This window comes from Protopterus annectens, chromosome 11.part0 (genome assembly GCF_019279795.1).
Source record: "Protopterus annectens isolate FY-2018-M chromosome 11.part0, PAN1.0, whole genome shotgun sequence".
Classification (NCBI taxonomy): Eukaryota; Metazoa; Chordata; order Ceratodontiformes; family Protopteridae; genus Protopterus; species Protopterus annectens.
In genome coordinates this window covers 407,234,710-407,262,638 of record NC_056745.1, presented here as the reverse complement: position 1 = coordinate 407,262,638, position 27,929 = coordinate 407,234,710, and the positions used below count along the sequence as shown (strand labels likewise).

The following is a 27,929-nucleotide window of genomic DNA, read 5'->3' as shown; positions in this document are numbered from 1 at the left end:
CCTGGAAGATTCCTTCCGAATTTTCTGAAGTACCCTTGATATTAGTGAAAAGGGTAGAAAAACATGCGAGAACATTTCCGTCCAAGGAAAAGAAAAGCAATCTGTCTTGTTGGATGCAGCTCTAGAACAAAATCTTGACAGTTAATTGTTCCGACAGTACAAACATTTTCTTTCTTTAGCACTAAGAATATTCATTAATAAAAACCCTTCCCCACCTAGGAAGGAAGAATTGGTTTTATCACTCCTTGGGACAGCATGTGATGAAGAACCAGTGGAAACAAAAGTCTGATCTGGAGGATAAGAAATGACCCCCTGGAAAGGGTTTAGACATCGACTACAGTGTACAATATCCTCTAGACAGAAGAAAACAGATGCTAGATTGTGGACAGTGTTAGACGTAGCCTCCCAAGGTTATAAAAATTGGCTGTAGGTGACTTGGTCATGTTCACTAATGCTGCCAAAAATGGGTATGGGTATGTGCTGGTAATAAACGGTCTGTGGACCCAACCTACTCTGACTTATGCTGGGGATGCATGCTAATGGTAGGAAGGGTCAATGTGCCTCTATTCACCAATGTGTGCTTGACATAAAGCCCAGTGGGTCAATAAGCTACTGGCCAGCCAGTGTCCAGTGAGCCAGCCTTGTTTACCCTGGATATCTCTGAGTGAAACTTGGACATACAACTAATCAATCTGCCAAACATGAACTAAAGATTGCTACACTAAATATAAGTTTGTTGACAGGATGCAGCTTGAAAGTGGATGACATGATGGCAAGGAGGAGACTGGTCATCCTGTATATCCAAGAGACAAGGTGAAAAGGCAGTGCCGCAAAGCCACTTGGCCTAGGATCAAGAGTCAGCAACTCAGGGGAAGACAGACTAGAAATGATGTGGGGCTTGTTGTGAGGGAGAGTCTTCTGAAGAGTGATGGATGTCATCAGAAATAGTGATAAACTTGTGACAGTCAAACTCCAGTTTAAAGACAGAACTGTATTTATAATCTTAGCAGGATTGTGACAGACAGGAAAAAAGTGCATTCAGGCAGTGGTTGCAGGACATACTTTGATAATGGGGAACCTAAATGTTCATATCAGGACAAACAGACTAGAATATGAGGACTGCCTGGATCCACGCGGGTAGTAAAATTGGAATAAAGAAGGAGGCCTTTCTATACTTCTGTCTGGTGAATGGCTTGATGATGGCCAGTATATGGTTCAGCATGAAGGAAGGTCACTAGACCACATACAAGACTGGTCAACATGCTACACAAGTAGACTTAAAAGGGCAATAGAGTAGAATCAGAGATTGCAAAATCATCCCCTGTGAAATCATTTGTGGCCACAGTTATATGCAAGCAATGGTGTGAGAAGGCTGAAAACCTAGAAGGTGACTAGTATAATTACAACAGTTCAAGGAAATACTCAGGGTATACTCAGGGTTCTAGCACCTCAGGAAGAAGAGGAAATACGTGGAGTGAAGAAGAATGGTAGCATATTAAAACAGCATTTGTAAAGATTATAGACCAGATATGCAGGATGCAGCTGAGCCAAGTCTGGGAATAAGCTACATAAGGACATTTTGGTAGTCCAGGAAGCTATCACAAGAATAAAAGAGTGCGGGAAAAAGTATGAGCTAGAAGAAAATGGGTCATCTAAGACGGAATACTAGTTGGTTGATAAAGAAGCTAAGGGAACAGTCTCAGTAACAAAGAACAAGGCATCAACATCTTGAAAAGCGACTCAGTAGATGCCACAAAAACTCTTCCTGGTTACAAAGCAAAGACAAAGATAAAGAAGACAGTCATCAGACACCGTTCATAAAGGATGCCAGCAACTATCTGCTCACCAGTCCACAGGACATCAAGGGCAGATGAAAGGAATACTTTCAGAAGCTTCTGACTGAAGAAAACCCCATACAATATGTACAGCCCCATACACAGCCTACAGTGAAAGTGGAAGAAGAGCCCATCTTAGAAGAAGCAAGAACAGCACTAAGGAAACTGAAGTCAGGAAAAAGCCGAAGGCTCAGATGAGATCATGACAGATATATTGGGTGAGTTAGGAAAGAAATGGTTCCTTAGTGTGCTCATAATGGTATGGCAAGAAATGTATATCCCAGATTGCTGGAGAATAAGCAACTGTACAAGAACAAAGGGAACACTGACAACTGTGGGCAATTTTGAGGTAGCTGGCTCCTGTCACACTACATGATAGTGCTGGAGAGGGTGACTGATAAGATAGTGACTGATAGGTGACTGACAGGAGTAGTAGAAAGTAAGATGGGAGATAAGTAATTCAGATTCATGTCAGGAAGCAACACAACCAACAAGATGTATTGCCTTCTGATATTAATATCAAGGCAACACAACAAACAAAATGTTTTAGTGAAACACATAGTGGAGACAAAGCTGGAGATGAACCCGGTATTCATAGATATGTTAAAAGCATAACAGGGTTTCCAGAAAGCTGACTTGTGCAATCCTGCAATGATTCAAAGTGGCAGAAACATTGGTAGAATTAATGCAGGCCATGTATAAGGGCACAATGACATAAATGCAAACCGTTTTTGGACTCACAGTGGGTATGCATCAGGGTTTGGTCTGTGCCTACTCTTGTTTGTAATCATGACACATTACATCAGCAAGCATGAGAGAAGAAAAGATCATCAAAGATGCTGTTCACAAATGATGTGGCATTGCAAGCAGACTCTGGACAAGAAAATTCAACAAATGATAGTAGAATGGAATGAAAAACTGAAGGTGTATGGGCTCAAACTGAGTGCAGACAAGACAGTTGTCATGGCACAAATGGGGGAAATCAGAAAAAGTTGAAAATATAGACTTAAGGGAAAATACTGGAATAGGTTAATTTAAGCTTCAGATATATGGGATGGGTGGTTGAGTAGATGGGATGTCTGAATGTGAAATGTCAAAGCTAGAATCAGAGAGGCTGCAGCTTGACTGGCACAGAGTGAAAGGCATAGTGTGTGACAGAAGAAGGCAAAAGAAGCTGAAACATTAGGGTACAAAACATTTGATGACCCAATGTATGGCACAGAAACTTGGGTAGTAAAGACAGAGCAGCTGTGGAAGGTATAGGTAATGTAAGTGAAGTGCCTGAGATGGGTAGTAGGATGCATACTTTAGGGCAGATAAATAAATGATGACATCACAGCAGAACCCAAAGTAGCTCCAATTGCAGAGAAGGTCAAGGAGAACAGATTATAGTAGTTCAGGCACATGTGCAGGAAAGCTGAAGACTATTTGGTGAAGAATATTTGTTACAGACAGGAAGAATGCAAGAGGAAATGAGGACTTCCAGCTAATAGATGTATGGATTGTACACTGCTCTGGTGGCATAGACAGACAAATCCCTGACTACAGCCCAACCAACCTGGGTTTGATTAGCAGCTCAAGTGACTGAAGGAGCAACAGGGAGGGATGGGGCATTACCATCCCAGGGTAGGTGGGTGTACCTGTGGACATGTTCCGTGTCAGTCTCTGAGGAACAGTAGAAAGGCTTAGCCCAGATAAAATCACTCACTTTTGCTAGCAGATCTAAGAAACTCTCTTTCTCTCTCATGCCCTCCCTGTGGGAGGAATAAAGATACCTTGTTGAAGTTTCAAGTAGCTTATTCAATCTTCAAACTTCAACAAAGCATCTTTATTCCTTATCAGGGAGGGCATCATTCCAACAGAGTCTCTTAAATCTGCTAGCTAAAGTGATTTTACCTGTACTAATCTTTTATACAGTGTTTCTCTTTGTCCTGCCACCCTCTGGGTCACTACAGGAATACAAGAACTGACTAGAACTTTCTGGATTACCTTTGTTTTCTGCATCAATCACTGGTAAAGACTGGAGAAGGCATGCTAGTAAGCATGCCCATAAGAGTGGAATAGGGTAGAGACATGGCTGAACTGCTGCTGAGGCAGGACAATACTCTGCACATCTCCATCACATGTCTGCCATCAGGCATACCACTAGATCTGCAAAGGGAGGGGAGAATAACAAGGGTAGGCCACAAAAATTAAAAAAAAATAAGAACTGCTTGATGTACGGCAGTGTGACCCCCCCCCCCCCCCCAACATGCTTTGGTTCCTTGCTGGCCCTGGTGAAATTTTTGGGCAATTAACTGGAGGAAGACTGGAGTGCCAGAAGATCATCAAACCACTCATCTTTTACTCCAGATCACTCTGGTGTAGCACTTACAGCCACTGGTGATTATCAATGCCCTCTGTGGTTCCTGGTGATACCCTCATCAGGCAAGAGACAGCTACTCTTGTCAGTCCTGAAAGAGAGAACAGGAAAGGAATGTGTCTGAAAAAAATGGGAATTCACACTTTTTGGAAGAAAAAGGGGCCAGGATGGGATGAAGTCAAAAAGTCTCTGGAATAGTCATTCAGACTTGTTGGGCTATCCTTGGTTTTGGGATGGTGAAGGGTTTGTTTGGAAACCCCTTGCCATTTCGTCTTAAACATCTGTTTACCTGTATTTTGTTGAGACTGTTTATTCTGCTTTTTGCCAAAACTGGAACAAGAGTTAGTGAATCCCTTAGAACATTTGGAAAAGGAGGGCTGAAAAATCTTAGTGAATCCTTGGATCTTCATTATACTTTTTGATCTCATCTGCAGCAGACGGACGAAAAACTAAATCTCTATCCAAAAGAGAATTTAAAATCTAACTTTTTATCATCTGGGAGGTTCTAAGAATGCAGCCATGCAAACCTCCTCAAAACAGTGCCAGTCACCATAGCCCTGGAAGAAATATCAAGAGTCACACACTGTAAACAATGAGAAGTGACCTATGTAACAGAAGAAATTACATTATTTACAGCAGATTTTACTCACTGGAAGAAACTGCAAATAAAACATTCCTCATGCTTTCACAATTAGTCAAAACAAACTTTATCATATGAGACTGACAATTAAAAATTCTGAAAACCAAAAATAATAATTTTCCCATTCTTAACAGAAAGAGTAGGACAAGAATTAACTAAATGTTTAGCAGCAATGGGATCAACTAAAGCTATAGCTGCTGGGTCAAGTTTACGATTCATGTATAAAAACTTAAAAGATTTATACATCATATCTGCCTTTTTTACAGGCAGCTGGCTGGCTACTAGGAAAACTGCAAGAAGTAACACACATATCTTCTAAAGCAGACAGAACAGGAGGAATGGGTGTAATTTCTGGATATTCCTTCTTTAACAACTCATAGTATTTTCTGAGGGAGTGAGAAGCCTTGGTGTTCTCTCACTGAAAAACTGGCACATTCTAGCAAAAGTCTGAGACAAAGTGAAACTGAGTTCTATTCTGAGTCTGAATCAGAAATCTGAGAAGAAAACGCTGTATATGTCCATTGTTCTTCCTGTTCAGATTCGTATTCTTGAAAATCTTCATAAAAAGAGGTATCCTTCTTTCTTTTACCAGAAACTACTTTACAAGATGGATCAACAGACTAAATTGAAACTTGAGCCTGACTCAGTAAACTATTCCTGTCTAAGGAAATCTGAGGAGGAGTAGACACTTGCTTAGTTTTCTGTTTCTTTTTGAAAGGAAAACGGAGCCAACTGAGTTATTAATAGTAGAAGCAGCTTCCCCAGGCATGGGCAAAGCATTCTGACACAACAGGGGAACCTTCCCTGTTCTCTCTCCCACGACTGAGAAGTGACTCTCCCTTGCCCACTGTCAGGACCCCAGGACCCCGACAGCTGCAGAGGAATTTTTTTTATGCACAACCAGCTAAGGAAGAAATAAAAAGAAAATTCAACAAAAAATGACCCAGCAAACAGAACAGACTTCTCATTCTTCTGACAATGAAGTTCATAGAGAGACTTTGCCAGTGAAACCTTTTCCAGTGTTTGAAAGGAATATACTTGAGAGACAGAAAAAAAGCACAAGAGTTGAGAATCAGGAGTACCTTTGACTTGAACCAGAGTCTAGTGTTGGAAGATGGAGATGAACAGAAAGAAGACCAATGACACTAAATTACTGAAGAATTGGGAGACTATGAAGCATCAATCACATTTCTGAAATATAGCTTTGCAAGGAAAAGTGTCTGAGAAAGACTGGACTTTTGCTGATAATTTTTGACTTTGTTAAACTTGTGAGTGGACTACAAAGCATGTACACCACTTTATATCATTAATGTTTAGAAGGACACTAAAAGGGGAAAAAGTAACTGTGAGTAAAATAATTTGGTGTTTTTATTAACATTTGTATAAAACGTTTAATGATGTAAACTGTATGTTACATATAATAAAGCAGTTCTGTGTAGTGTGTGGTCAGGGATATTTTAACTGTAAGGGAGCTATTTTCAGTGACTGTTGTGGGTGGTAAAGATATTAATGTAAACAAGTACTTTCTTAGTTGTAAGAAATATAAGCTTTACATTGTAACTAGGGAAGAATTGCCAGACAAATGCAAGTTTAATGTTACTATGCTGTGCTCTTTGGCTACTAGGGTGGGGTGGGGTGTAAAAATGCACTGGTTATATTAATTAAGTTCAATCCATTCATCCACAACCCCTTTAACCCATTTTTGAACATGGGGTCAGGGTGTCACTTCAACAGTGACAATCATATAGAGCCCAGGATTACACTGCCGGGTAGCTAACCCTGCTGCAGCAGTTCATTCGCATCACACACTCACATGCACACTTGCACCTATGGTCAATTTAGAGTGTCCAATCCACGTATTGCATGTCTTTGGAATGTGGGGGGAAATTGGAGCACCCGGCATAAATCCATGCAAACACACAGAGGACATACAGACTCCACATAGAAGGCACCACAGCCAAGAATCAAACCGGGGAATCTCTTGCTGTGAGATGACAACGCTATCCACTGCACCATTGTGACACCCTTAGATTAAGATATTTTCTCCTGTTTTTATAAGGGTGAATATCTTGGATTAATGCTCTTGGCTTAAGATATAAGCAAGTCTTTCTTGCAAGCAAGTAGGCTTGAAAAATAAGACAAAAGGATGAAAGTCATGAAAAATGTTAAGTTTCTGACATCTGAAAAGATATTAGCTTGTTGTTTTTCCATTAGCAAATATTCAGTAGGAGTCCAGAAGTCTGCAGCTGAAGGAAGCTGTACATTTTGTTCTGAGTGAAATTTACAAAGATTCATTCCTGACTACTTTTACATGGAGACAAGCTGTTTGCAGATGCAAGCAATTAATGTTCAGAGTTCTGAGCAGTCTTTGCTGAGGGAAAAGTAACATCTTAAGGTATAGGAAGAAGCAGTTTGGTGAAAAATAAAGTTTGAAATTATGGAAAGTGAATATGATGTAGTAGCCTCTCTAGCAGTCTTAATAGTTTAATGCATTTAATAGAACCATATACAATTTAGTTTCATTTAAAGATAGCCAGTGCACTTTTTCTTAGGGCTAAAAGTTAATGTTTCCAGAAAGCATACAAGCTATTTTTCACATCTGGGAAGGGAACAGAGATAAGAAAAAAACTAACATCAATTACTGTATGTGGAAACATGTCCTCTAGCATGCACGTTAGTGTGGGTAACTGTAATTTTAGGCTAAGTAATGCCTGTGGGTGCAGCTGTTGATTTGGGGCAACTGTTCCTATATGGAGGGTTAAATATAATGTTTTGAAGATGTACACAGTTTGTGTGTTTGCTCTTAGTTAATAGGGATGGGAGTGTTATAAAAATGTATTTAGTTTTCTGTCTGAGGATTTTCATTGAAACAAAACTTCTTAAAAAAGGTGAGAGGTTCAAATGGAGAAGAGATGAAACAATTGTATAAAATATTTATTAATTTGTCTTTGCTGACCGGGAAAGTTCGACTGGGCAGAGCCCATTTTCAGGGAGAAAAGCTCCACCACAGTACATTTATATTAACAAGTGAATTTCATACAGTTCTCAGAAAAAACAACAGTTACATGTCTCATGAAACAACACACATAATTACAAGACAGGTATATAGAGTATACAGTTGCTCCAGCTATAAAATCTTGCCGAATTAGATGGATTGATACTGCAGAAGGGAAACATTATTGTAAAGAAGTTTAGTGTTCTTTCATTTTACAAAAGAAAGGTTTGTGAGGAGTTCAAGATGCATAATGAAGTTAGTTCTAAAATTATGTAGGAAGGAAGATTTTAGTACTGTATAGGTTAATAAAGAGTTCATGAGATAAACTGAAGTAAGTTATAAAATAATGTAGAAGGGGAAGGAAGATATTAATATTGTATAGGAGGACAGTGGTAATAGCATATGACAGAGAGCATGGTATATGACTGTTTCTATTTAGACTGCCTGTTCTAAACTGGTGTATCTAGAAGGTTTAAAACTTAGGTATACAGGAGATGCATGAGAGGGGTAGAGTAGTGGATGGGGCAGTTAGATAAAGAGCAAAGCAGAAGGTGGGTTGAAAAGAGATGTATCAATTTAAGTGCAGGAGGGAATGCGGTTAGGGGTGTAATGATTCAAGTAGATGAGGGCAAAAACTTTGTGATAAGCTTTCACTAGTGCTAAACCTTAGTTTGTGCATGTAACATGAAATTTGGAAATCAACATTCAAAAATAAAAATTGATGTACAACAGGTGCGAACAATGCATTTTTATCACAATGGCTACACTAGCCATATTACCTTGAAATGTAAATGGCCTTACAGGTATAGACAAAAATAAGAGTATTGATTTATATTAAGAAATGCAAAGTGCAAATATCAATGCTGCAGGAGGCACATTTAGAAAGAAATGAGCAAGTGAATTTGACAAAGAAAGGATTTCAGGATGGATATTCTGCAGAATAACAGGGGCAAAGGAAAAGGGGAGTAATTATACTAATTACTAGAGGGGTTCCAATGATGATCAGAGAAAAAAAAGACAATAATAGTATATTTGTCATAGTAGGGAATACTGTTAATGGATGGGGATTACACTGGTGTGTTTTTATACTCCACCAAAAACTGCTATTGTGGAGCTTAAGAAAGTTTTGGAAGAAATAACCAGCTTTCAGCAGGGAATATTACTTACAAGTGGGGACTGGAACTTGATTTTCAATAGTGAGTATGTATCAGAGGGACCTAGAAGAGGAAAATATACCTAAAGACGGTAGACTTCTGAATAAATGGCTGAAATATTTGGTTTGGAAGGTGTGAATTCAGTAGTAGCAACTCGGACAGAAATTACATATTTCATTAACATCTTTGTGGTATGGAATGTTGCACCTCTTGCAGCCTACACATCCTTGCATTCCAGAACATTTTCTGAAAAATCAACTTAAAAAGCATAAAATATTCAATACTTTTCTACTGCAGGACATCCTAAATTAACAATCTTAGTGTTTTTTTATAAATAAATCCATGCAATTTATAATCATTCTTATTATAATCTGGTAAGTCACTTAGTTAAAATGTCAGATACATGAAAGGTCTGGAAGCCATAAGGAGTTATGGGGGTTAACTGGAAGTATACAAAAAAGCTTGAATAAGATATTATTCTATAAGATACAATAACTGTGCTAGACTACATCAAAATTATATTTCACAGGAACATGTGCATTAAATTGAATGCTTCAACACATGTCCAATAACTATTTCAGATCATGCACTAATAAAAACTAAGATAGAACTGCAGGACACTGAAGTAAAAATGAGACACTGACACTGCCCTAACTACCTGTTAAAAAGAGAGGAATTTATGGAATGGGTAATGGTAATTTTTCAAGAGTTATTAGAAAGGATAGAAATATCTTCAGAAGTTCTAGCTGGTGAGTACGATAAAATGAATGATCCCTATCAGTTGATAGAGTTTTCAGAAATTTGAAATTCATGTGTTCCAGACCATATGATTGAGTTTTTGAAAACTCTAAGCTTTTGAATGGAGATTGTGATATAGCGAGGATCATGAAATTTACCCTTTTCTTCACTAGAGTGTGATCTCCGAGTTGGTATATATAATTTTCAGGGGGTAAGGGGAGTGCAGGGGGGGGGGGGCTTGCCCTCCTGCATAAATGTAAAAAAAGTAGATTTTTGTTTTCAGAAACTCAATCATATGGTCTTGTCCATATGAATTTCAAGTTACTGAAGACTCAATCATCTGACATAGATCCAAAATTAAAGTTAAGTTTAAAAATAGGGTAGAAAGAAACAGGAAAGAAATATGGTTAAGAGGTAATATGAATTACTTTCAGGAGCTGAAAAAAGTTAAAATATTGCAGAATACGGGGAATCTCACAAAACAAAACAGGATGCAAATGCACAGTGTTAAATAGAAAATAAGGGATTATTTGGATAATATACATGAGTTTAGAAAGACTGCTAAGTGACTATTTTTTTGATAACTCCAGTGCACAAAAACTTTTAATACAATGAATTAGGCAACAGGAAGTAGAAATAGTTGTTGCCAAGCTTAGAGAACCTGTAAAAATAAGTAGATATATTATAGAGGTACTAAAGATTTCAGAATTTTTTAAAAAATTTGTACAAAGCACAGAAATGTAGAAATCCAGAAAAAAACACAAATGGAAATATTTACGGAAGATTAAATTATCCAAAAGTTAGAGGTAGATGAGACTCAACAACTAACAGTTAAACTTTGACTCCATTCACTGGAGTGAGAACAGCTAACATCTAAGATATGAGCATATGAGATAAAAATGGTGATGTATAATCAGTCGTCAGGAATGTCTTCAGGAGCGAATGGCATTCCTGTGGAAGTTTTGAAGTTAGGAGCAAAAAAGTGTTAAAGATCTGAGAAATTTGTTTAAAAGTATTTTAAAAGGAGGGGGAAAAGCACCTTCTCAGAAGAAAGCTGTTGTGGCTGTATTACCTAAAGATGGTAAAGACCCATCATACCCAGTTTATAGACCCATTTCAATTTTAAACCATGATTATAAAGTGCTTATGTCTATAATAGCTAAACAAATGGAAAATATGTTGCCAAAATCCCTAGATATGGATCAATGTGGTTTTGTGGAGGGGAGGCAACCAGTTGACAACATTAATAAAACAAAGATGATACAGAGAAGCAGAATGTAAGAAAATACTGCTGTTGTTAGTGGGGTTCAATGCAGAGAAAGTACTCAACAGAGTAAGCAGGGATTTTATGAGTAGGGCAATGGAAGCATCTGTATTCCATGATACAATAATACATTTAATTATTAGAATATATGAAGGATCAGAGGCAAGAAATAAAGTGGGAGGGTTCCTCGCTGATACTTTGTGTATGAACAGAGGAACCATGAGAGGATGTCCTCTTTCCCTTTTCTTGTTTGCTTTATATTTAGAGTCACTGGCAAATAAAATAAAGTACTCAGAAATACAAGGCTATGACTTGTATGGTAATCAAGAAAAGCTGGCTTTATTTGCAGATGAAATTATTTTGCACCTGATGAATTCAGAAAAGAAAGTATCGGTGCTGTGGAACATTTTGAGACAATTTCATAGGGTCTTAATCAAGATCTTAATTACCAAGGTCCACATTAATGCTAATAAATCTATTTACATCATTTGCTCTTACATCCCTCCAGGTAACAATATTAATACCCTTGAAAACACCCTTAGTTGGCTCGCCACATCTTTCCCACAAGAAACCATACTCCTTGGTGATTTTAATATTGACTGGAAATGTACTTCTGATAACCCAACTACTCACATAAACCTTTATGGCTTTTATCAAACCATCACCTACCCTACCAGAACCCATAAACCTAGCAACAAACAAATCACCTTAGACTGGATACTAGTTAACAGTAATCCCCAATTATATAAAACGGGCTTACTTCCTGATGATATTAGTGGCATTCTCTTACCTTTATAACTAGACAAAAGACCTCCAGTCTCAATCAAACTAACTTCAGAACTACCCAGAACAAGAAAAATCTAAACCCAGTTAATTTTCAAGCAGAGCTTAAAGCCTGCAATTGGTCACCCCTAAAACACCTACCTCTTGATGAAGCAGTCTCTTACTTTAGCAACAAATTCTTAGAAATTCTGGAACACCATGCCCCCTCTCGCAATGTTAGAATTAGAAACAAACCTGCTCCTTGGCTCTCAAATGAGACAAGACAAAAAATGCGACTAAGAAATAAAACCTGGACCAAATGGAGAAATACTAAAAACCCTACTGATCATTTAAACTTTAGACAGCTCAGAAATGCCACAAAGAAATCAATATTCCTTGATAAAAAAAACGATTACCTTAAATTCCAACAAACCCAACCTCAAAACCCACAAAAATTCTGGTCAGGAATAAATAAATTGCTCCATTCTGGACACTCCAAAACACCTAACCCCTCTAATTTGACTCAAAATTCTCCCAGCCAAATTGCTGACACTTTTAACAAATTTTTCTCTGAAACTGTCCAATCTTTAGCTAATACCTTACCACCCATACCACCTGTTACAACCACTGAGTCATCCTTGCCAACTAATCTATCCCACTTACTACATCTGCAGCCTATGCCAACCTCTTTCATATGCATCCTACTTCTTAAACTTAAACCTTGCACTCCATCAGCTGCCCTCCTACCAGCTGAATATCTGCAAATGGCAGCTGGAGTACTTGCCTACCCTATTTCCATCTTAATTAACAGAACCATTACTGAATGCTCTATCCCACATCTATGGAAAGTCTCTCACATTATCCCACTCCATAAGGGAGGTAACTCAAATGAACTCTCAAACTTCCACCCCATAGCACTACTTTCCCCTTAGCAAAAATAATGGAAAGATGTATTCATCGTCAACTACTTGATCATCTCCTCCAAAATCACCTACTATTGGACTGCCAGCATGGCTTTAGGCCATTCCATAGTACTACAACAGCACTCTTATCGTTTTCGGACTGCATTAATAAAAACCGTAACAATAACTTCCTGTCCTCAGCCCTCTTTATTGACCTCTCCAGAGCATCTGACATGGTGAATCACCAACTATTGTTACATATACTTAAATCCCTGTCATTAGACACCCTGACAGTCAAGTGGTTTAAGTCCTACCTAGGAAATAGACAACAAGCAGTCCTCTGGGACAATAAATTATATACTCAGCTCCCTATCACTCTTGGAGTCCCACAAGGCTCTATTCTGGGACCTCTACTCTTTACAATTTTCATTAATGATCTGAAAACATCCCTTCCACAAACCAACGATATATAATATGCCGATGACTCAACATTAATATGTACCACCTCCTCGCCTGCAGAACTTCAAACCAATACCCAAAAAGTATTTACCTTAGTTGAAAACTGGTTCCATCAATGCTGTCTCCTCATTAACCCTAAAAAAAACAAACTACTATTGTTCACTCCCACTCAGAAGTCCCCTGCTATTAACTTCACAGTTATATCTAATAATGGTACTGAAATAGCTCCTGACATGACCACCAAACTTTTAGGTGTAACAATTGACCATAATCTCAACTTTGACACACATATTAACTAATCTATTAAATCAGTTAATAGAAAACTTGGTTTCCTTTATAGACTTAAACCCTTTCTCACAGCTTCAGCTAGGGCTACTGTTGCCCAAACTCACTTAATCTCCACCCTCCTCTATGCCTCCCCAATTTTTACAAACCTCTCCAAAAGCAATATCAATAAATTGGCAACATCTTATAACAACATAGCCAGATTTGCCACTGGAGCCCCATTTAGAACCCATCACTGCCAAAATCTTAAAATACTAGGATGGCTGGAATTGCAAAGTCAGCTTCTTATCCAGTAACTTACTATAATTCAAAAGATCATGCATCAAACCACAAATACTCCCATACTCTAACCTTATCAGCCCATATAAAAACCTTACAACCCTACGATCAGCCAACAGGGTACTAGTATCCACCTTAAAATCCAACAACAAATCTGGGGATTGCCTGTTTACTAACTCTGTTGGTAACACTTGGAACAAACTTCCAAATGAACTAACATCCCTTTTATCCACCCCACTTTTCAAGAAGCAACTAAGAATCTACGTAAAATCACAATGGCTATGCCCTTGCACCAATCCAGACTGATACTATCTCCTCTTGCCTGACCTCCGTTAATGTTTATTATACCTACTTTCTGTTGCTTTGTTTTATCTCTATGTGTTCTACAGAAGAAGCACTCTTCCCATGGAACCAATATATTAATAAACTTTCTGTTGTTTGTCCCTTCTCTATGTGTTCTACTGAAAAAGTACACATACTACACAACCTATATATGTAAAATATATATATATATATATATATATATATATATTGGATCTGTTTATAAAATGTTTTTCCCTATGTCTGACAATAAGTGTATTTGTTAAATGTTATGATTTAATTGCTATGTAATTGTTGTACTTGCTTTGGAGCTTTTCTCCCTGGGCCTCTGCTGAAAATGGACATATATCTAGTCGGACTATCCTGGTCAACAAATGTAAAATAAAATAAAATAAAAATAAATAAAATAAAATAAATAAAAAATAAAATAAAGTCATAGATTAGTACTAGGCTAACTGCCCTTGTGGGCCATTGTAAGCCTATCCAATTACTTCATGTAAAAATCAAACCCTACACTTTGTGTCTGTAAGGTAAATACCTTAACCATTATACCAATCTCATGTCTTTTCAGGATATAAAATTAATGAAGATAAAACAAAGGCTACAGCCATAAATGATGTACCCACACACAAATTGGTTTAGCAATACTGATATTTATGGGGGCACAATAAGATGAAGTATTTGGGAGTATGGATTAAAAAGGCTTCTGTTAAGGTAGCAAAGGATGTGTGGGAAGAGACTGAAAAGATAACAGAAAAACTGAGAAACAAGAAGCTCTTGTTAATGAATATGAATAGTGAGATGCAACCAGTAAAAATGTCTTTAGTTCCTTTAGTTTTATGTATTGGTCAGGCATATTTTTATCAACCAGAGTAGAAGTTGTGGACAATAATTAATAAACAGTTGAATGAATTTATCTGGGAGGGGAACAGGGCAAGAGTTAAATGGGATAAGTTGATCCTTCCAATAAAACAAGGTGGTTTAAGGGTAACTGATTTGAAGGGACACAGTTAAGGTTTATATACATAACACAAGGAGAATGTTACAATTTAAAATGGAAGAGGATGATGAACCAAGCGGGAGTTTGAGAAATACAAAGACAGTGGGATTTTGGATGCATATTCTTAAGAAAAACAGTAACAACCACACTGATATTGTATTAATAAAGTAGCAAAAAGTATTTTAAGAACTAAGCCCACACGAGAATGGAGAAGTGAGAGTTTACCAGTTGAGGTAGAGAAAACAGGCAAGAGAGGAATGGAATTTACTGGAGAAAACTAGCAAAGGAACCAGGGTATTAGCAGCAAATAAGTAGAGAGGAAAAGGTAATAGAATGGAATGGGGCAAAGAAGACATTTGGAATGCAGGTTAGAGACTGCTTTCCCTACCAGGCACTGATATAAACTATAGACATTGAGAAAGAAGTAGGAGAATCTTAAGTGAAAGACCTGCTATGGTAGAGTTTTTAGTTGAATTTAGAGCAGAAGTTGCTGTTAAAAAGGGATAACTAGTAGAGCAAATAAAATATTACATAATAGCTATAAGAATCAATCAGAGGATGTTAGAAAAGACTGGGGAAGATAGACCAGAAAATTAATTTACAAGAGAACAATGGGAGGACATATGTATGGCTCCCAAGTATGGGAAAAAGTCCAGAAGGTTTAGGATCTTTGCCTGGAAGTGTTTTCACAAGTATTTTTATACCCCATGCAGGCTTCAAAGTATTTTCCCTCAGGTAGAGAGCAAATGATAGAGGTGTGATGGGGAAGAAAGAGGTAACTGGGAATGTGTGCTTAGGAATGTAGTGAGTTGGCAGATTTTAAAAATTCTCTACAGCATACTCTGGCAGAAATACTGGGTGAGCAAATGGCTGAAGCTAAAAAAATGATTCTTCTGAGCTGGGACACAGAATTTGAACTGCTTAGGCTTAGCAAATCCATACTAAGTTTAGTTACGTTGGCTGCTAAAACAGCAGTTATTAGATAATGGAAATAAAAGTCTAAACCAACTGTAATTGAATTACTGAACATTATAAAAGAGAGAAAATAACTGGAAGAGAAATCTTTAGAAAAGGGAAACAGCAAATTGCATATAAATAAATGAAATTGTGGGAACAATACAAGTAGAATAACATTCAGAAAAAGGAGGAAGAGTTGGGTTTAAGGGAAGGCAGGACTTCAGCAATTTATATAATGCTGGACTGATGACAGTTATAATGATAAAAAAGATATGTGATGTATAATGTATGTAAATGGGAAAATGTTAATATGGTTTGTTTTCTGTTAATATATGTTTGTTTATGTCTTAAGTGATAACGTATTAAAGGTGTTTACACATATTGAAATGTCCCATTAGGGCGATAGAAAAAAACACTAACTTTAAAAGCAGATATAATTAAATTAGAAAAATTATAATGTAACAAAATCCCTTAGCATGAAATCTGCATGGAAAAAAATAAGTAAGATAAAAATGAATGTGATTCAGCATTACAGACTATGCAAAAGTAAAAATGATACAACATTCATAATAACAAAAATTGAAAAAAAAAGTATGCATAAATGATCATAGTCTAAATAATATATTTCATACCTAGACAGTGAGATCCGTAAATTGCTAACATCACAACTATAGAGATTAGAGTATAAAAACAGAAGAAATAATGATAAAAATAATGACACCAGGTGCAGTCTGTCCATAGAGAATGTAACAAAACAGAAAAGTAGCATTTGTAATACAGAAAACAAATAAGAGTAACTCAGCCATAGTGATTCATTTGCTCCCAACAAGTAAGGGCAAAATAGGCATAGTAGCTTGAGCCATTTGCTCCAAGTCTTTTCTGAAAATTTGGTTATCAGTGGTCTGGACAGAAGTGCTACTATTATCTGTTTTAGTCCTATCTCTAAATAGCCCAATGGCATTTTCTCATTGCTTGTGCACAGCAGTCTAGCTTCCACAGTTAGTTTCTTAAAATTAAATGTACTAAACTGACTTCATCTAGCATAATTTTAAAGAAAATCTAAGGTATAACTATGAAACTCACATGGCATTTGTGCACTGTCACTGCGGAGATCTTCTTGATAAGGCAGTAGGTCATAAATCTTCTTCAGATCCAAATAAGGCATTTTTTCCTCAATCTGAAATTAAAAGTAAAAGTTAACAGATGCCTCTTATCCACTGGAAAAATGTGCTTACAGCACTAGCGTAAATGACGACTTCAGACTGAATATGTCTTCTGTTTCAATTTAAAACAGGATAATAAAATTAACTTTTGTTATGAATGTGCCATAGTTTTTCTGGGTCTATATTATATATTCAAACTTTCTAAACTTCAAATTCCATATGTTCGACAACATATGATCGAAGTTTAAAAGTTCAAATATATAATAAAACAAAAAAAAACTTACCTTAACGGTGAAGGCAGGGGGGCAAGTCCCCCTGCACCTCCCTACTTAAATATACCAACTCCAAGATCGCACTTCAGTGCAGAAAAGTGAAATTCTCCCATTCTGCACCGAACGGCACCGTTACATTTAACCTTCGAATGCTTGAAATTTCGATCATATGGTGTCGACCATATGCTATTCGAAATTTCAAGCATTCGTAGTTCTAATAGGAACCCATTTTTCTCAGGTTTAAATTTATGAAAATACTAGTAGTTTAACTCAGGCAATGAATATTGATTGCTTGCAGTTAACCAAATGAGATTTAAGTATATAAAACATTGTTCTTCTCTTATGGCACAGGACAAAAAGAAAATCCAAAACTCACTGGTTGATACAGGTGCCAACACTGAAAATCGAAATAAAGACAGTTCCAGGCCACCAGTAGAGTAAAAAACTTTTATATAAAATTTATATAAAAGTTTTTTACTCTACTGGTGGCCTGGAACTGTCTTTATTTCGATTTTCAGTGTTTTTTTTACATTTTCTTATCCTACAGGTGCCAACATTGGCAGCAGCACCAGAATATTACTCTGCATGAGGCACAGACTATTAGTAACAGATATATCTGTATCTCTAAAATGTAGAACACTACCTCTCGTAATGTGTGGGATGAGGAGTGAATTTACAATTTCCCATCCACTGGTCCTAGGTGCTCTTGAATAGGGTTAGGGAAAGGCTCTGCTTTTATTCCAGAGAATGAGGATTCTCTAAGATATATACCTGTCCCTCCAACATGTCCAGCTTAAGTTGCAAGCAACGTTTAAATCCTTAAATCTAGTAGTTCTGGTGATGTTCATTTTGCAGATATATAAAAAGTTCATCAGGCTGCAATCCAAAGATGCCTTCTATGCCAGGCATAAATTGTCTAGCAACAGTCTACAGGAAACAAAGTACAGAGGTAGGAATTTGAGGCAATGTGCACAGAACATTGTGTTTATGCCCTGTATTCTTTTTGTGAGAAACCTCTGTGGACGTTCCAGTTATTGCATGCGCCTGGGTAGGTAGATACCGAAAGGGGAATTATACTCCATGATAGGTTTGAAGATGGCAGAGTACAGTGGCATGATGACTTCCCTGGACTGAGATGCCATACCCTTACTTACATGGTGAGTGGCAAAGAATGATTTTATATCCAACCATGGGTGCCAGAACCACACAGCCAGGGGGAGGGGGATCCCCCCCCCAATTTTACAGCTGCAAGATCTGTCAGAAAAAAAATTAATGAAGTGGAGGTTTCACACTAACGTGGATTTGCGTGCAGAAGTTAAACTAACTAAGCTAGCTGTCCTTGTTCTCTTATTACTCTGTGTTACAGGAGTTATGCTGCCTCTGTTCTGTTGGTGCTGCCAGAGCCAGAGTCATGCTGGAAAGGAGAGTTTTGTTCTTTCATTTGCAGGAGTTATGGTGTTCCTGTGTGTGTGTGTGTGTGTGTGTGTGTGTGTGTGTGTGTGTGTGTGTGTGTGTGTGTAGGTATACCTGGTGGTTAGTGTTACTCAGGCTCAAACAAGAGCCTGAATTCTCTACTCATACCACCACTTGTGATTCGGGGAGTTTAGTCCATAGTTCTCAACTGTTCAGATTTTCACAGAATATTTGGCTCATACTGTTGGTCTGTTTCTCTTAAAATTTGTGGTTTTCTGGCCTTTGCCCCACCACCCAATAAATTTTGGGTTTTTTTCAGATTTATTATGCTGTGAAGTTAAGACATTTAGTTTAGTGTCAAGTGGATTTTACAAGCAGCTGAGAGCTTCAGGGGAAGAGAAGTTTAGTGCTACTCATGCTAAATTACTTGCATTGTTAGTAGCACAGCAAGTAGTATACTTGCTTTTGATGCAGAAAGCTGTGGGTTCTATTCTCACAGTATGCAGATGCATCACTGATAGTGTATTGTGTTGTACTTTAAAGGCAGTGGATACTCCTATCCTATGAATGTTCTCCTTTGGAGGAGTTACCTAGTAACTATCTTTCTGTTATCAGTTTGTCATCCATTTCCCATTGCAAAATTACTAGCTTATATATTTTTTTAATGCAGCATAGGCAATTTATTCTTCAAGGGCAACAGGTAGATGAAACAATGAAATATAAAGTTGTTTGCTTGCAGCAACGTCTTCATTAGTTACAGGTCCCTTTAATGTGGAATTATTTAGATGACTTAGTATTTCCTTATCCAAGAGAACATTAAGAATCTGTGCCTTATCTGGCAGATTTTGAAATTTAAGCCATGCACATCTCCACATAACTGACCCTGTTGCAGCTGCCTGGGACCCTGCATCAACTGCATCATTTGAACACTTTAAAGAATGCTTAATAACTTGAGTCATAGAAGAAATCATACTGAGTAGGGAGAGTGTAATGTCCAAACAGGGTAACATAGCAATTTCCTTATTCATGTCAGCAAAAGTTACCAAAATATAATTTTGCCATGTGAACCTGATATATGACTGTCCTAAATGCTAAGGTAGAGGATGTATAGATTTTCCTCATACCTGTCAAAAGCCTTTTCTTACTTGTCTGACGTCCATAGCCAGCTTTAGGTACCAGTGACCCCTGCGGGACCCCCAACCACAGCAAGTTGCCTTACCTTCACATTTTTTTTAAAATGTCTGTCAAAACAACCAAAGCTAGTACAGCAGTCTTGAATACTTAGTAACCCAAGTGCATAATAAGTCTTATTTGTATCTCCTTTAAAATTCAAAGATATCTCTGGTTATATTAACAGTGTTTTATCAAGTAACAGGTTTCGCAATTCCATTAAATACTCTACCACTGACAAAGTGCCCCTGGCTTAGTTAAACCCTGCTGGCAGAATTTCTGTCCAGTAAACCTTCCAACATAGTCAACTTTAAGTACCTGCAATACCAGTGGCTGCAAGGGGGGGGGGGTTAATCATCGTTGACTGTGTGGGGGCCTCACAAAAGCTGCTTCTGGCTGGGGGAAAATGAGGAGAAAAAAATGTATTAATTTCCTGGTTATGCACTTTAACCTAAACAGGGCTGTGACATTAACCTATTAGGTTAACACTGGTAATGAACATGAGCAAGTTAATTATTAGAGAGATCAGCAGCCCAGAGTGACTAATCTCAGTGCAAACCTTGGATTTTAAGAAGAACTGATGCTTCCAATCTCTAGGGATGGTTTTCTTTTTCAGACAGTTTTATAACTACTGGCAGAATACCAGATACTATAACTCTCAACTTCTTTGCTGATGAATTCAGTGCAATGCCAAAAATAATAGCAGAATAAAAGCTCAAAATCAGGAGCACATTTTCGATATTACTTTAATTCACTTATAAAGTTAATAGAATAACACCATTTGTATCAACATGCATCTTTTTTGGACAATAAGAAATATAAAACTCTGATGTCTAGATGTATTGACTGTCTGTAATCCTGCATGGCTTACCAGCAAATCAAATTTTTGTGAAAGATAGAGCAAAATTATAAGCAAAATCAAGGAACGCATGTGAAATTATGGACAGTGACAGCTATCCATTACTCCTCAATGTGGTAAATAAAAGTGACTTACCCCTAAGAGTGTTTGATAACTTCTAAACAGCAGTCACTGATCAGGTGTAGTAGTACCAGTATTGCACAATGTACTGCTATTTGCTGAAATAAGTATGAAACTAGTATTGCTACGGCTAATACGTGTGTGTGTGTGTGTGTGTGTGTGTGTGTGTGTGTGTGCGTGTGTGTGTGCATGTGTGTGCATGTGTGTGTGTGCGTGTGTGTGTGTGTGTGTGTGTGTGTGTGCGTGTGTGCGTGTGTGTGTGCGTCCGAGAAAAATATCACTGATTTTTATCTGTGCACACTCCCAATAATACAAGGACATATACATTATTCTTCTAGGTATCAGTAAAACATGTAGCTAACAAGTAATTGCATTTAAAAAGTTAGGCATAAAATATATCACAGAACATTCAGACACTTAAACCTTCTAGAAGTCTGGAAGCCTCCACTCCCCAGACTATATAAATGGATTAATCATCCTTGACTGTATGGGGGCCCCCCTCAAAAGCTATTGCTGGTTGGGGAAAATGAGTAGAAAAAAAAATATTTTTTGAATACATTCTTTAAACTGAACAAGGCTGTGATATGCCCTGTTAGAATAAAGCTGACAATGGCCTCTGTCTCAGCTGCATCCATTCTAAACACAGCCTTGCTCAGATGTGTGTACAGAATGCTGCTGTAGGTTGGGGAGGGGGATCTGGGGGATTATGTGGTTACTACTTCTTTAATTTTCATCACAGTCAAACCTTACAGATGAGCACAGGAGGTAATTATAGCTTGTGTTGGGTGAAGACAAGTGTGGTCAGTGTTTCTTTAACTTTTCTCACAGACCTCTAAGGTGTACAAAGAAGGCTACTATAGCTTGTGTAGGGGAAGTGTACTGTCTAGGAGCAACAAAGTAGAATACATTATTGGAATAATTAGCATTTTGTTTCACTTTCCTCACAATCACACATCAGGCACATATACAGATAGCTGTTTTGGGGGGTTAGGGATGAGGAGTGAGAAGGCATGGTATGCATGTGTATGACAGCAGTCACTTGAAATCCATGATATGGCAATTTTAATCTCTGCTTGCAACCCACCAGAAGGATGTATAGGCATTGACTGTCTTTTTTTTTTTTTTTTTTTGGAAAGGGGTAGGGAAGCAGGCAATATTCCCAGATCAGACCTGTGTATCCTCACATTTGGATTGTTGGTTTATTGTGAACTACTATTTTGACAGCTTTGAACATTAAGCCTTGGGCATAACTTATGTCTTCTATGAAAGAAAAAAAAAAGACTGACATTCTTTTCTTACTCAAAATTTTTGCTTAGGCCACCATTGGATTAAAAGGTTGGGAAATGCTCTACAATGCACCCAAAGCAGCTATAACCGTATGGCTTCTTGGACCCTAGCTTACTTGAGTTAGTTCCTAAATGGTTATTACTGTGCTGGCTTGGTCAGAAAAGGTATGTTAAAAGGATGCTAGGAAAACTAAAGCTGAACAACAATGAATTTCTTTCCTTAATCATAATTTATGTTCAAGCCATCGCTGGATAAAAAGGTTGTGTAAAAAAAAATAAATGCACTTCAGAACACAAAGAAAGTTGTGACTTCTTGAAAAAGTGCAAACGTAAGGAAAATTGGGAGAAAAAAATGTAATACACATGGTATGGGAAGTCTAAGTTGGGAGGAATCAGAGGGCAAGGACTCGAGAGTTTATATGTGTGTGTGTGGGGGGGGGGGGCTGAAACAGTTGGCCTAGGGTATCATTTCACCTAAGTCCAGACATATATAAAGAGTTGTAATATATCACTGTTGCAACTAAATGCTAGTAACTGTAAATGTCTCTTTGTGCGATAGTGATGGGCCAACATAGTGTGGTACAAAGGCCCGTTCTAATATAAGGGCATTGTAGCAACAAGTTGTTTTGTGCATATTGCTCGTAAAAGTTTGCAGCATGAACTAAAAGTTTGCTTAGGAGGGGTGGCAGTGACAATACATAGACTAGAAGTGCCTAAGGGGTCTCCAACTTGACATTTGCTGGGGTCCCCCAAAATGCAAACACCAGCTCTGATGAAGGCACAGGATTATTAGTAGTAAGAACTAGAATCCTTAGCAAAATAAATTAAGGCTGCATCAGCCACAGGGTTACAAATTAGGAGCTTGTGGGGTTGTGGTACCTTGTAAAGCCTGTCGGGCTTTTTTGACTGTCATGAACAGCACATGCAGCACTGAAAGTGCCTTCCAAAGCACCAGCAGGGGGAATGACCAAAGGTTTAAGGATCTCTACCTGGATTAGATCATAACATATTTTTTTTGAGTCTCAGTTATTTCTTTTTATTTCCATTGGAAGACGTAATCCATCCCACCTTTGGCATCTTAAAATGATATTTCTTCTATATGAAAATCTGATTAAATACTTTCCTCAGGCTCCAACTATAAAAAGTCAGAAGAATAAAACTGAGAATCATAGTCCAGCCCAATCTCTTCAATGTAAGACTGGGAGTTATTATCTGAAGGTGAAGGAGACCTTTTCCTTTGCAGATGAAAAGAAGCAGGGGAAGCAGACTTTAATGACCAAAATGCATTAAAAGACATGTAGCAAAAGAATTGGCATTGCACCCTAGCCTCTTTTGTAAATGGGGTTAAAAGAGGAGAAACATGTTTAGGTTTTTGAATTTTTTTTTGGGGGGGGGGGTTCCAAAGACATGCTCCAAGCTGTATCAGACCTACGGACTGCTATATGAGAACAAGATAACTCCACCCTCACGAGCACTCGAGAGATACTGTCTGGTCCTTCCAAAATCACTAAGCAAAGTTATTCCTTCTTGCTGGTAAGTGTAGAGCCAGTCCTTGAGGATATGCTAGACACCCGACCCTTAAAGCCATCCCTAGAAGCAGCACCACAGGGGTTGGAAGAGAGAGCTAGATGGTCTGATGACTCTGATAAAGCAACATCTGAGTTATCTTTAAGGGAATGGGGGAAAGAGGGTAAAGTCAAAGCTGCTTCAGAAACCATTCTAACAATCTTTTTTTTTTCTATGTCTTCAGAAAAGGGACATCTGAGATATAGGCACTGGAGTCTATAGTAGTTTTAGTGAGGGCATTAAGCTGCTGGTTCTCCAGAAAAATGTTAAGGGAGCTAAGCTGTCTTCTGATAGTTTTAGGTGTAAAAGACAAACAGATAGTACACAAGTGGATGTCGTGTGACTCCCCTAAACAAGACAAGCAAGTTGTGTGGGAATTTTTATTAGGAATTTGTCTTCCACACAGAGACTTTCCTTTTCATCTTAGACATAAGCAACAAAATAACAATTCTCTCACAAAAAATTTAAGGAAAAGCCCCAAAAGGGTACTTTTCTGCCCAAAGGATTAAACAAGCCCACCAATGAACCACTGAAAATGCAGCGAAGACTGAGTTCGACTGATATCTTCAACAGCAAGAAAGTTCTAAATTTTGGCATCTGTGAATCTGTTTTTATACTAGTATGCTCTTGAGCTTCTTTAGACAAATACATGGTGTGTACGGCATACAAACGTTTTTGCAAATTGGCCAGTTGATCTTTGGTAGTATACATCCCATAAAGTAATATATCATTATTACTTATACACAATAATAGTTAATGTAGTGCATGCAAGATGGTGTGGGCTGGGTTGTCATGTATTTGACAGTTTAATGCAGAGTGGCAGTTCCTTTACTTTCATTCTTACAAAACTACAACATCAGGATACAGCCAATACTATAATATATAACATAAGTTTTAATATGAAAATAATTGTGTACCTTCTAGTACCTATCTTGCAGACCCAGATTGTCTGACTTCATAAAATGGAATCCAACCTCAAGCCTTGCCTGCTCTCTACTTATCTACTTTCTTTGCTGACCATACATTTGTAGCACAACAAACAGAAACACACATCTCACACGCATGCACACAAAAATATATCTCAGAAAGCTCAAGACAGCAAGTATAGCAGACTTTTTAGCAGAAGATTGTGGCCTCAACGTTTGGACAAGGTAAAGCTCAAACTCCTATAAATGATTTTTATTCTATATTTAGTCTGTTTAGACTTGAAATAGATGTTATTATTGACATTATTATTATAGACTTAAAATAGATGTATTATCTCATGCTCTGATAGGGCGGCCACGGTGGTGCAGCGGTTAGCATTGCTGCCTCACAGCAAGAGGTTTTCAGGTTCAATCCTCAGCTGGGGTGCCTTCTGTGCAGAGTCTGCATGTCCTCCCTGTTGTTGCGTGGGTTTCCTCCCACATCCCAAAGACATGCTGTAGGTGGATTGGACACTCTAAATTTGGCCCTAGGCATGAGTGTGTGCATGTGTGTTCCTTCTGTGGAAGGTTGGGTGCTGGGCTGGCAACTTGACACCGTAAAACTCCACTGCCAATCATGAGCGGACAGGTGATCCACTGTGGCAACCTCTTACCAGGACAAGCCAAAAGAAGAAGAAGAAGATCTCATGCTCTGATAACCTTCCCCACCTCCTTGCTCTTACTCAAGATTCCCTCATTTCAATCTAAGAATGGCTGACCAATAATCAATTACTTCACAATCCTAAAAAAACTAAACTTCTACTCTTCCTCCCCAAATCACTACATCAACATAAAAATACCTTCACAGAATCTTCTCTTAATAATATACGTATCTCTGCTGAACCACATACTAAACTTCTGGGTGTAATCATAGATGACCAACTAAAGTTTGACATACATATTCAGCAAGCCATAAAAAAGATCCACCAAAAACTTGGTCTGTTATATAGACATAAAAACAATATCTCACTATTAACTCCAAACATTTTTTAGTACAGATTTTCCCTTTCCAAACCTTATTCTATGCAGCCCCTGTTCTCACCAATATTCAATCCAACCTATTAGCGAAACCACCTACAACAAAATAGCCAGATTCACTGACAACTTTCCCTATCTCTCCCAACGTTGCATAGCTTTAAAAAAACTAAACAACAATGGCTTGAGCTCCATAACCAACTCCTTCTTCCCGTACTCCATCTCACATACACTATCTTAAATCATTCGGACCTCATCACTCTCTACTCTCCTAAGTGCAACCTATACAGCACAGATCTACACCTCTTAGACATCTACAAACCCAAAAAAATACTTGCAAACTTTTATACAGCCACTCCATCGCCAATGCCTGGAACAGACTTCCTTTTTCTCTAAGAACAAACGGCAACTTCCTTAACTTCAAAAAACTTCTAAAGGACTCATTTACAAATTCCTGAACTTGACCTTGTCACACTCCCACCTAAACTACTCCCTCTCCTCTCCCCTTCTCCCTCAGCTCTCACACTTTACCACAACTACTCATTTAAGGTCTTTATGATAGTCCAACCTTGAATTACTCTCTGATGGTAACTGTTAGATAGAATTTAACTTTTTATATTATATTTTATATACTTAGTATTTACCATGGTTGTTTAAACCCTCAATATATTACTCTTGTATTCTAACATGTTCAGTTATAAGTTGTATTCTGTTTCTCCTGCGTATATACACTTGTATATTAATATTGTATGATGTTTTATTTTTGTATTTGTTTATTTGTAGAGCTTTTCTCCTCAGGTCTATGCTGAAAAAGGGCTCTGCAGCCCAGTCGGACTAACATGGTTAACAAATGTCAAATAAATAAAGTTTACAATATTACTAGAATACTTTAGTCAGGATACACGCATCTATTGTGCAGATTCTAATTCTCTTACACTATTATTTTATCTTCAATACTGTACTCCTTTCATTGCCACACTTCCTGCAGCTTCTGAAAGCATTTTTAATTTTTCTTTTGTGAGAAAACATTTCATCTGATCACAGCAGCTATTGTATTTTTGTGAAGTGCCTTTAATATGATAAAAATAAGTACATGCTTTAAGAGGAGGACTGTAACAAAAACACTATGCACAATATTAAATATGACTTAACGCATCTGAATTTGAAAAACTCTGCATCCTGGCTTGCAATAAGTTACTGCAAGAAATAACTGAAATATGATATTTCCTTTTACTTACCTCCTTCAGATCTCCTGCCACACTGTGCTTGGTCATTTGTGGTTTTGCACGACTTAGCTTAATGAGATTATTAAACCCAAGTGGAGCAAGGTCACCCTTAGAACATTGTGTAGCAGATGTTTGTGTTGGGCTATGGCCTTGCTTCTGTGGTTTGACATCCGAAAAACATACAAGTCTTGCGGAATTGCTGGTGTTATGACTTTTTTCTCTTAATGCCTTGATGTCTGCAATGACACGGTGTCTGATGGCAAGAATATTTAAACTGAAAAAGATATCAAATATAAATAATCACTAGAACAATGACTCAGAGATTACCTTGACAAACAGTGCAAAACAATTAGTGTAAAATGCAACAAACATATTTTCTATCAAGGATTTTAGCCAGTTTTGAAAACAGTATGACTACATGCAAAAAATTTAACCTGCTTATATCACTGTGTGTGTGTGTGTATATGTGTGTGTGTGTGTGTGTGTGTGTGTGTGTGTAGATGTGTAGGCGTGTAAAATAAAGCTGAAATGCATTATTATGGATGGAATTTCTTTCACTTGATCACCATGAAAAATGGTTAAGCATCCAATCAGAAAATAGTTATACTTGGGGAGCCAACAGTCTGTGTGTGAAAACAACTGGTGGCTGATATTACTTGATCATAGTCAGGTATCCAATAGTCTACACTGTCAGAAACAGTCTGTGTGCAAGTGTGTGTGTGTGTGTGTGTGTGTGTGTGTGTGTGTGTGTGTGTGTGTGTGTGTGTGTGTGTATGCACGTGTGGAGAGTGGTAGAATGCAACAAGCTGAAATGCATAAAAATGAAATAAGATATATTTCACTTGCCAAGAGCCACAGTATGGAGGTGTACCCAGACAGAAAGTAGCTATTTTAGTGGGGGAAGCATTTTGTCCCCACTGTCTGTTGCTCATTGGTCTCCTCACAGCCAACTGTCTCATTC

The 27,929-nt window shown here is 37.8% G+C and overlaps 1 protein-coding gene across 3 annotated transcripts in view; it reads right to left on the bottom strand.

Moving 5' to 3' along the window:
- The window catches only part of CCDC87 (coiled-coil domain containing 87), a 1,578,580-nt gene that overhangs the window by 1,265,945 nt on the left and 284,706 nt on the right, over nt 1-27,929 (bottom strand). For all 3 annotated transcript variants that reach the window (XM_044087903.1, XM_044087902.1, XM_044087904.1), the window contains exons 6-7: nt 26,981-27,242; nt 17,037-17,130 (exon numbers count right to left, since the gene is read on the bottom strand). In XM_044087903.1, coding sequence (XP_043943838.1) covers nt 17,037-17,130; nt 26,981-27,242 — 356 coding nt within the window. The remainder of the gene's footprint in view (nt 1-17,036; nt 17,131-26,980; nt 27,243-27,929) is intronic.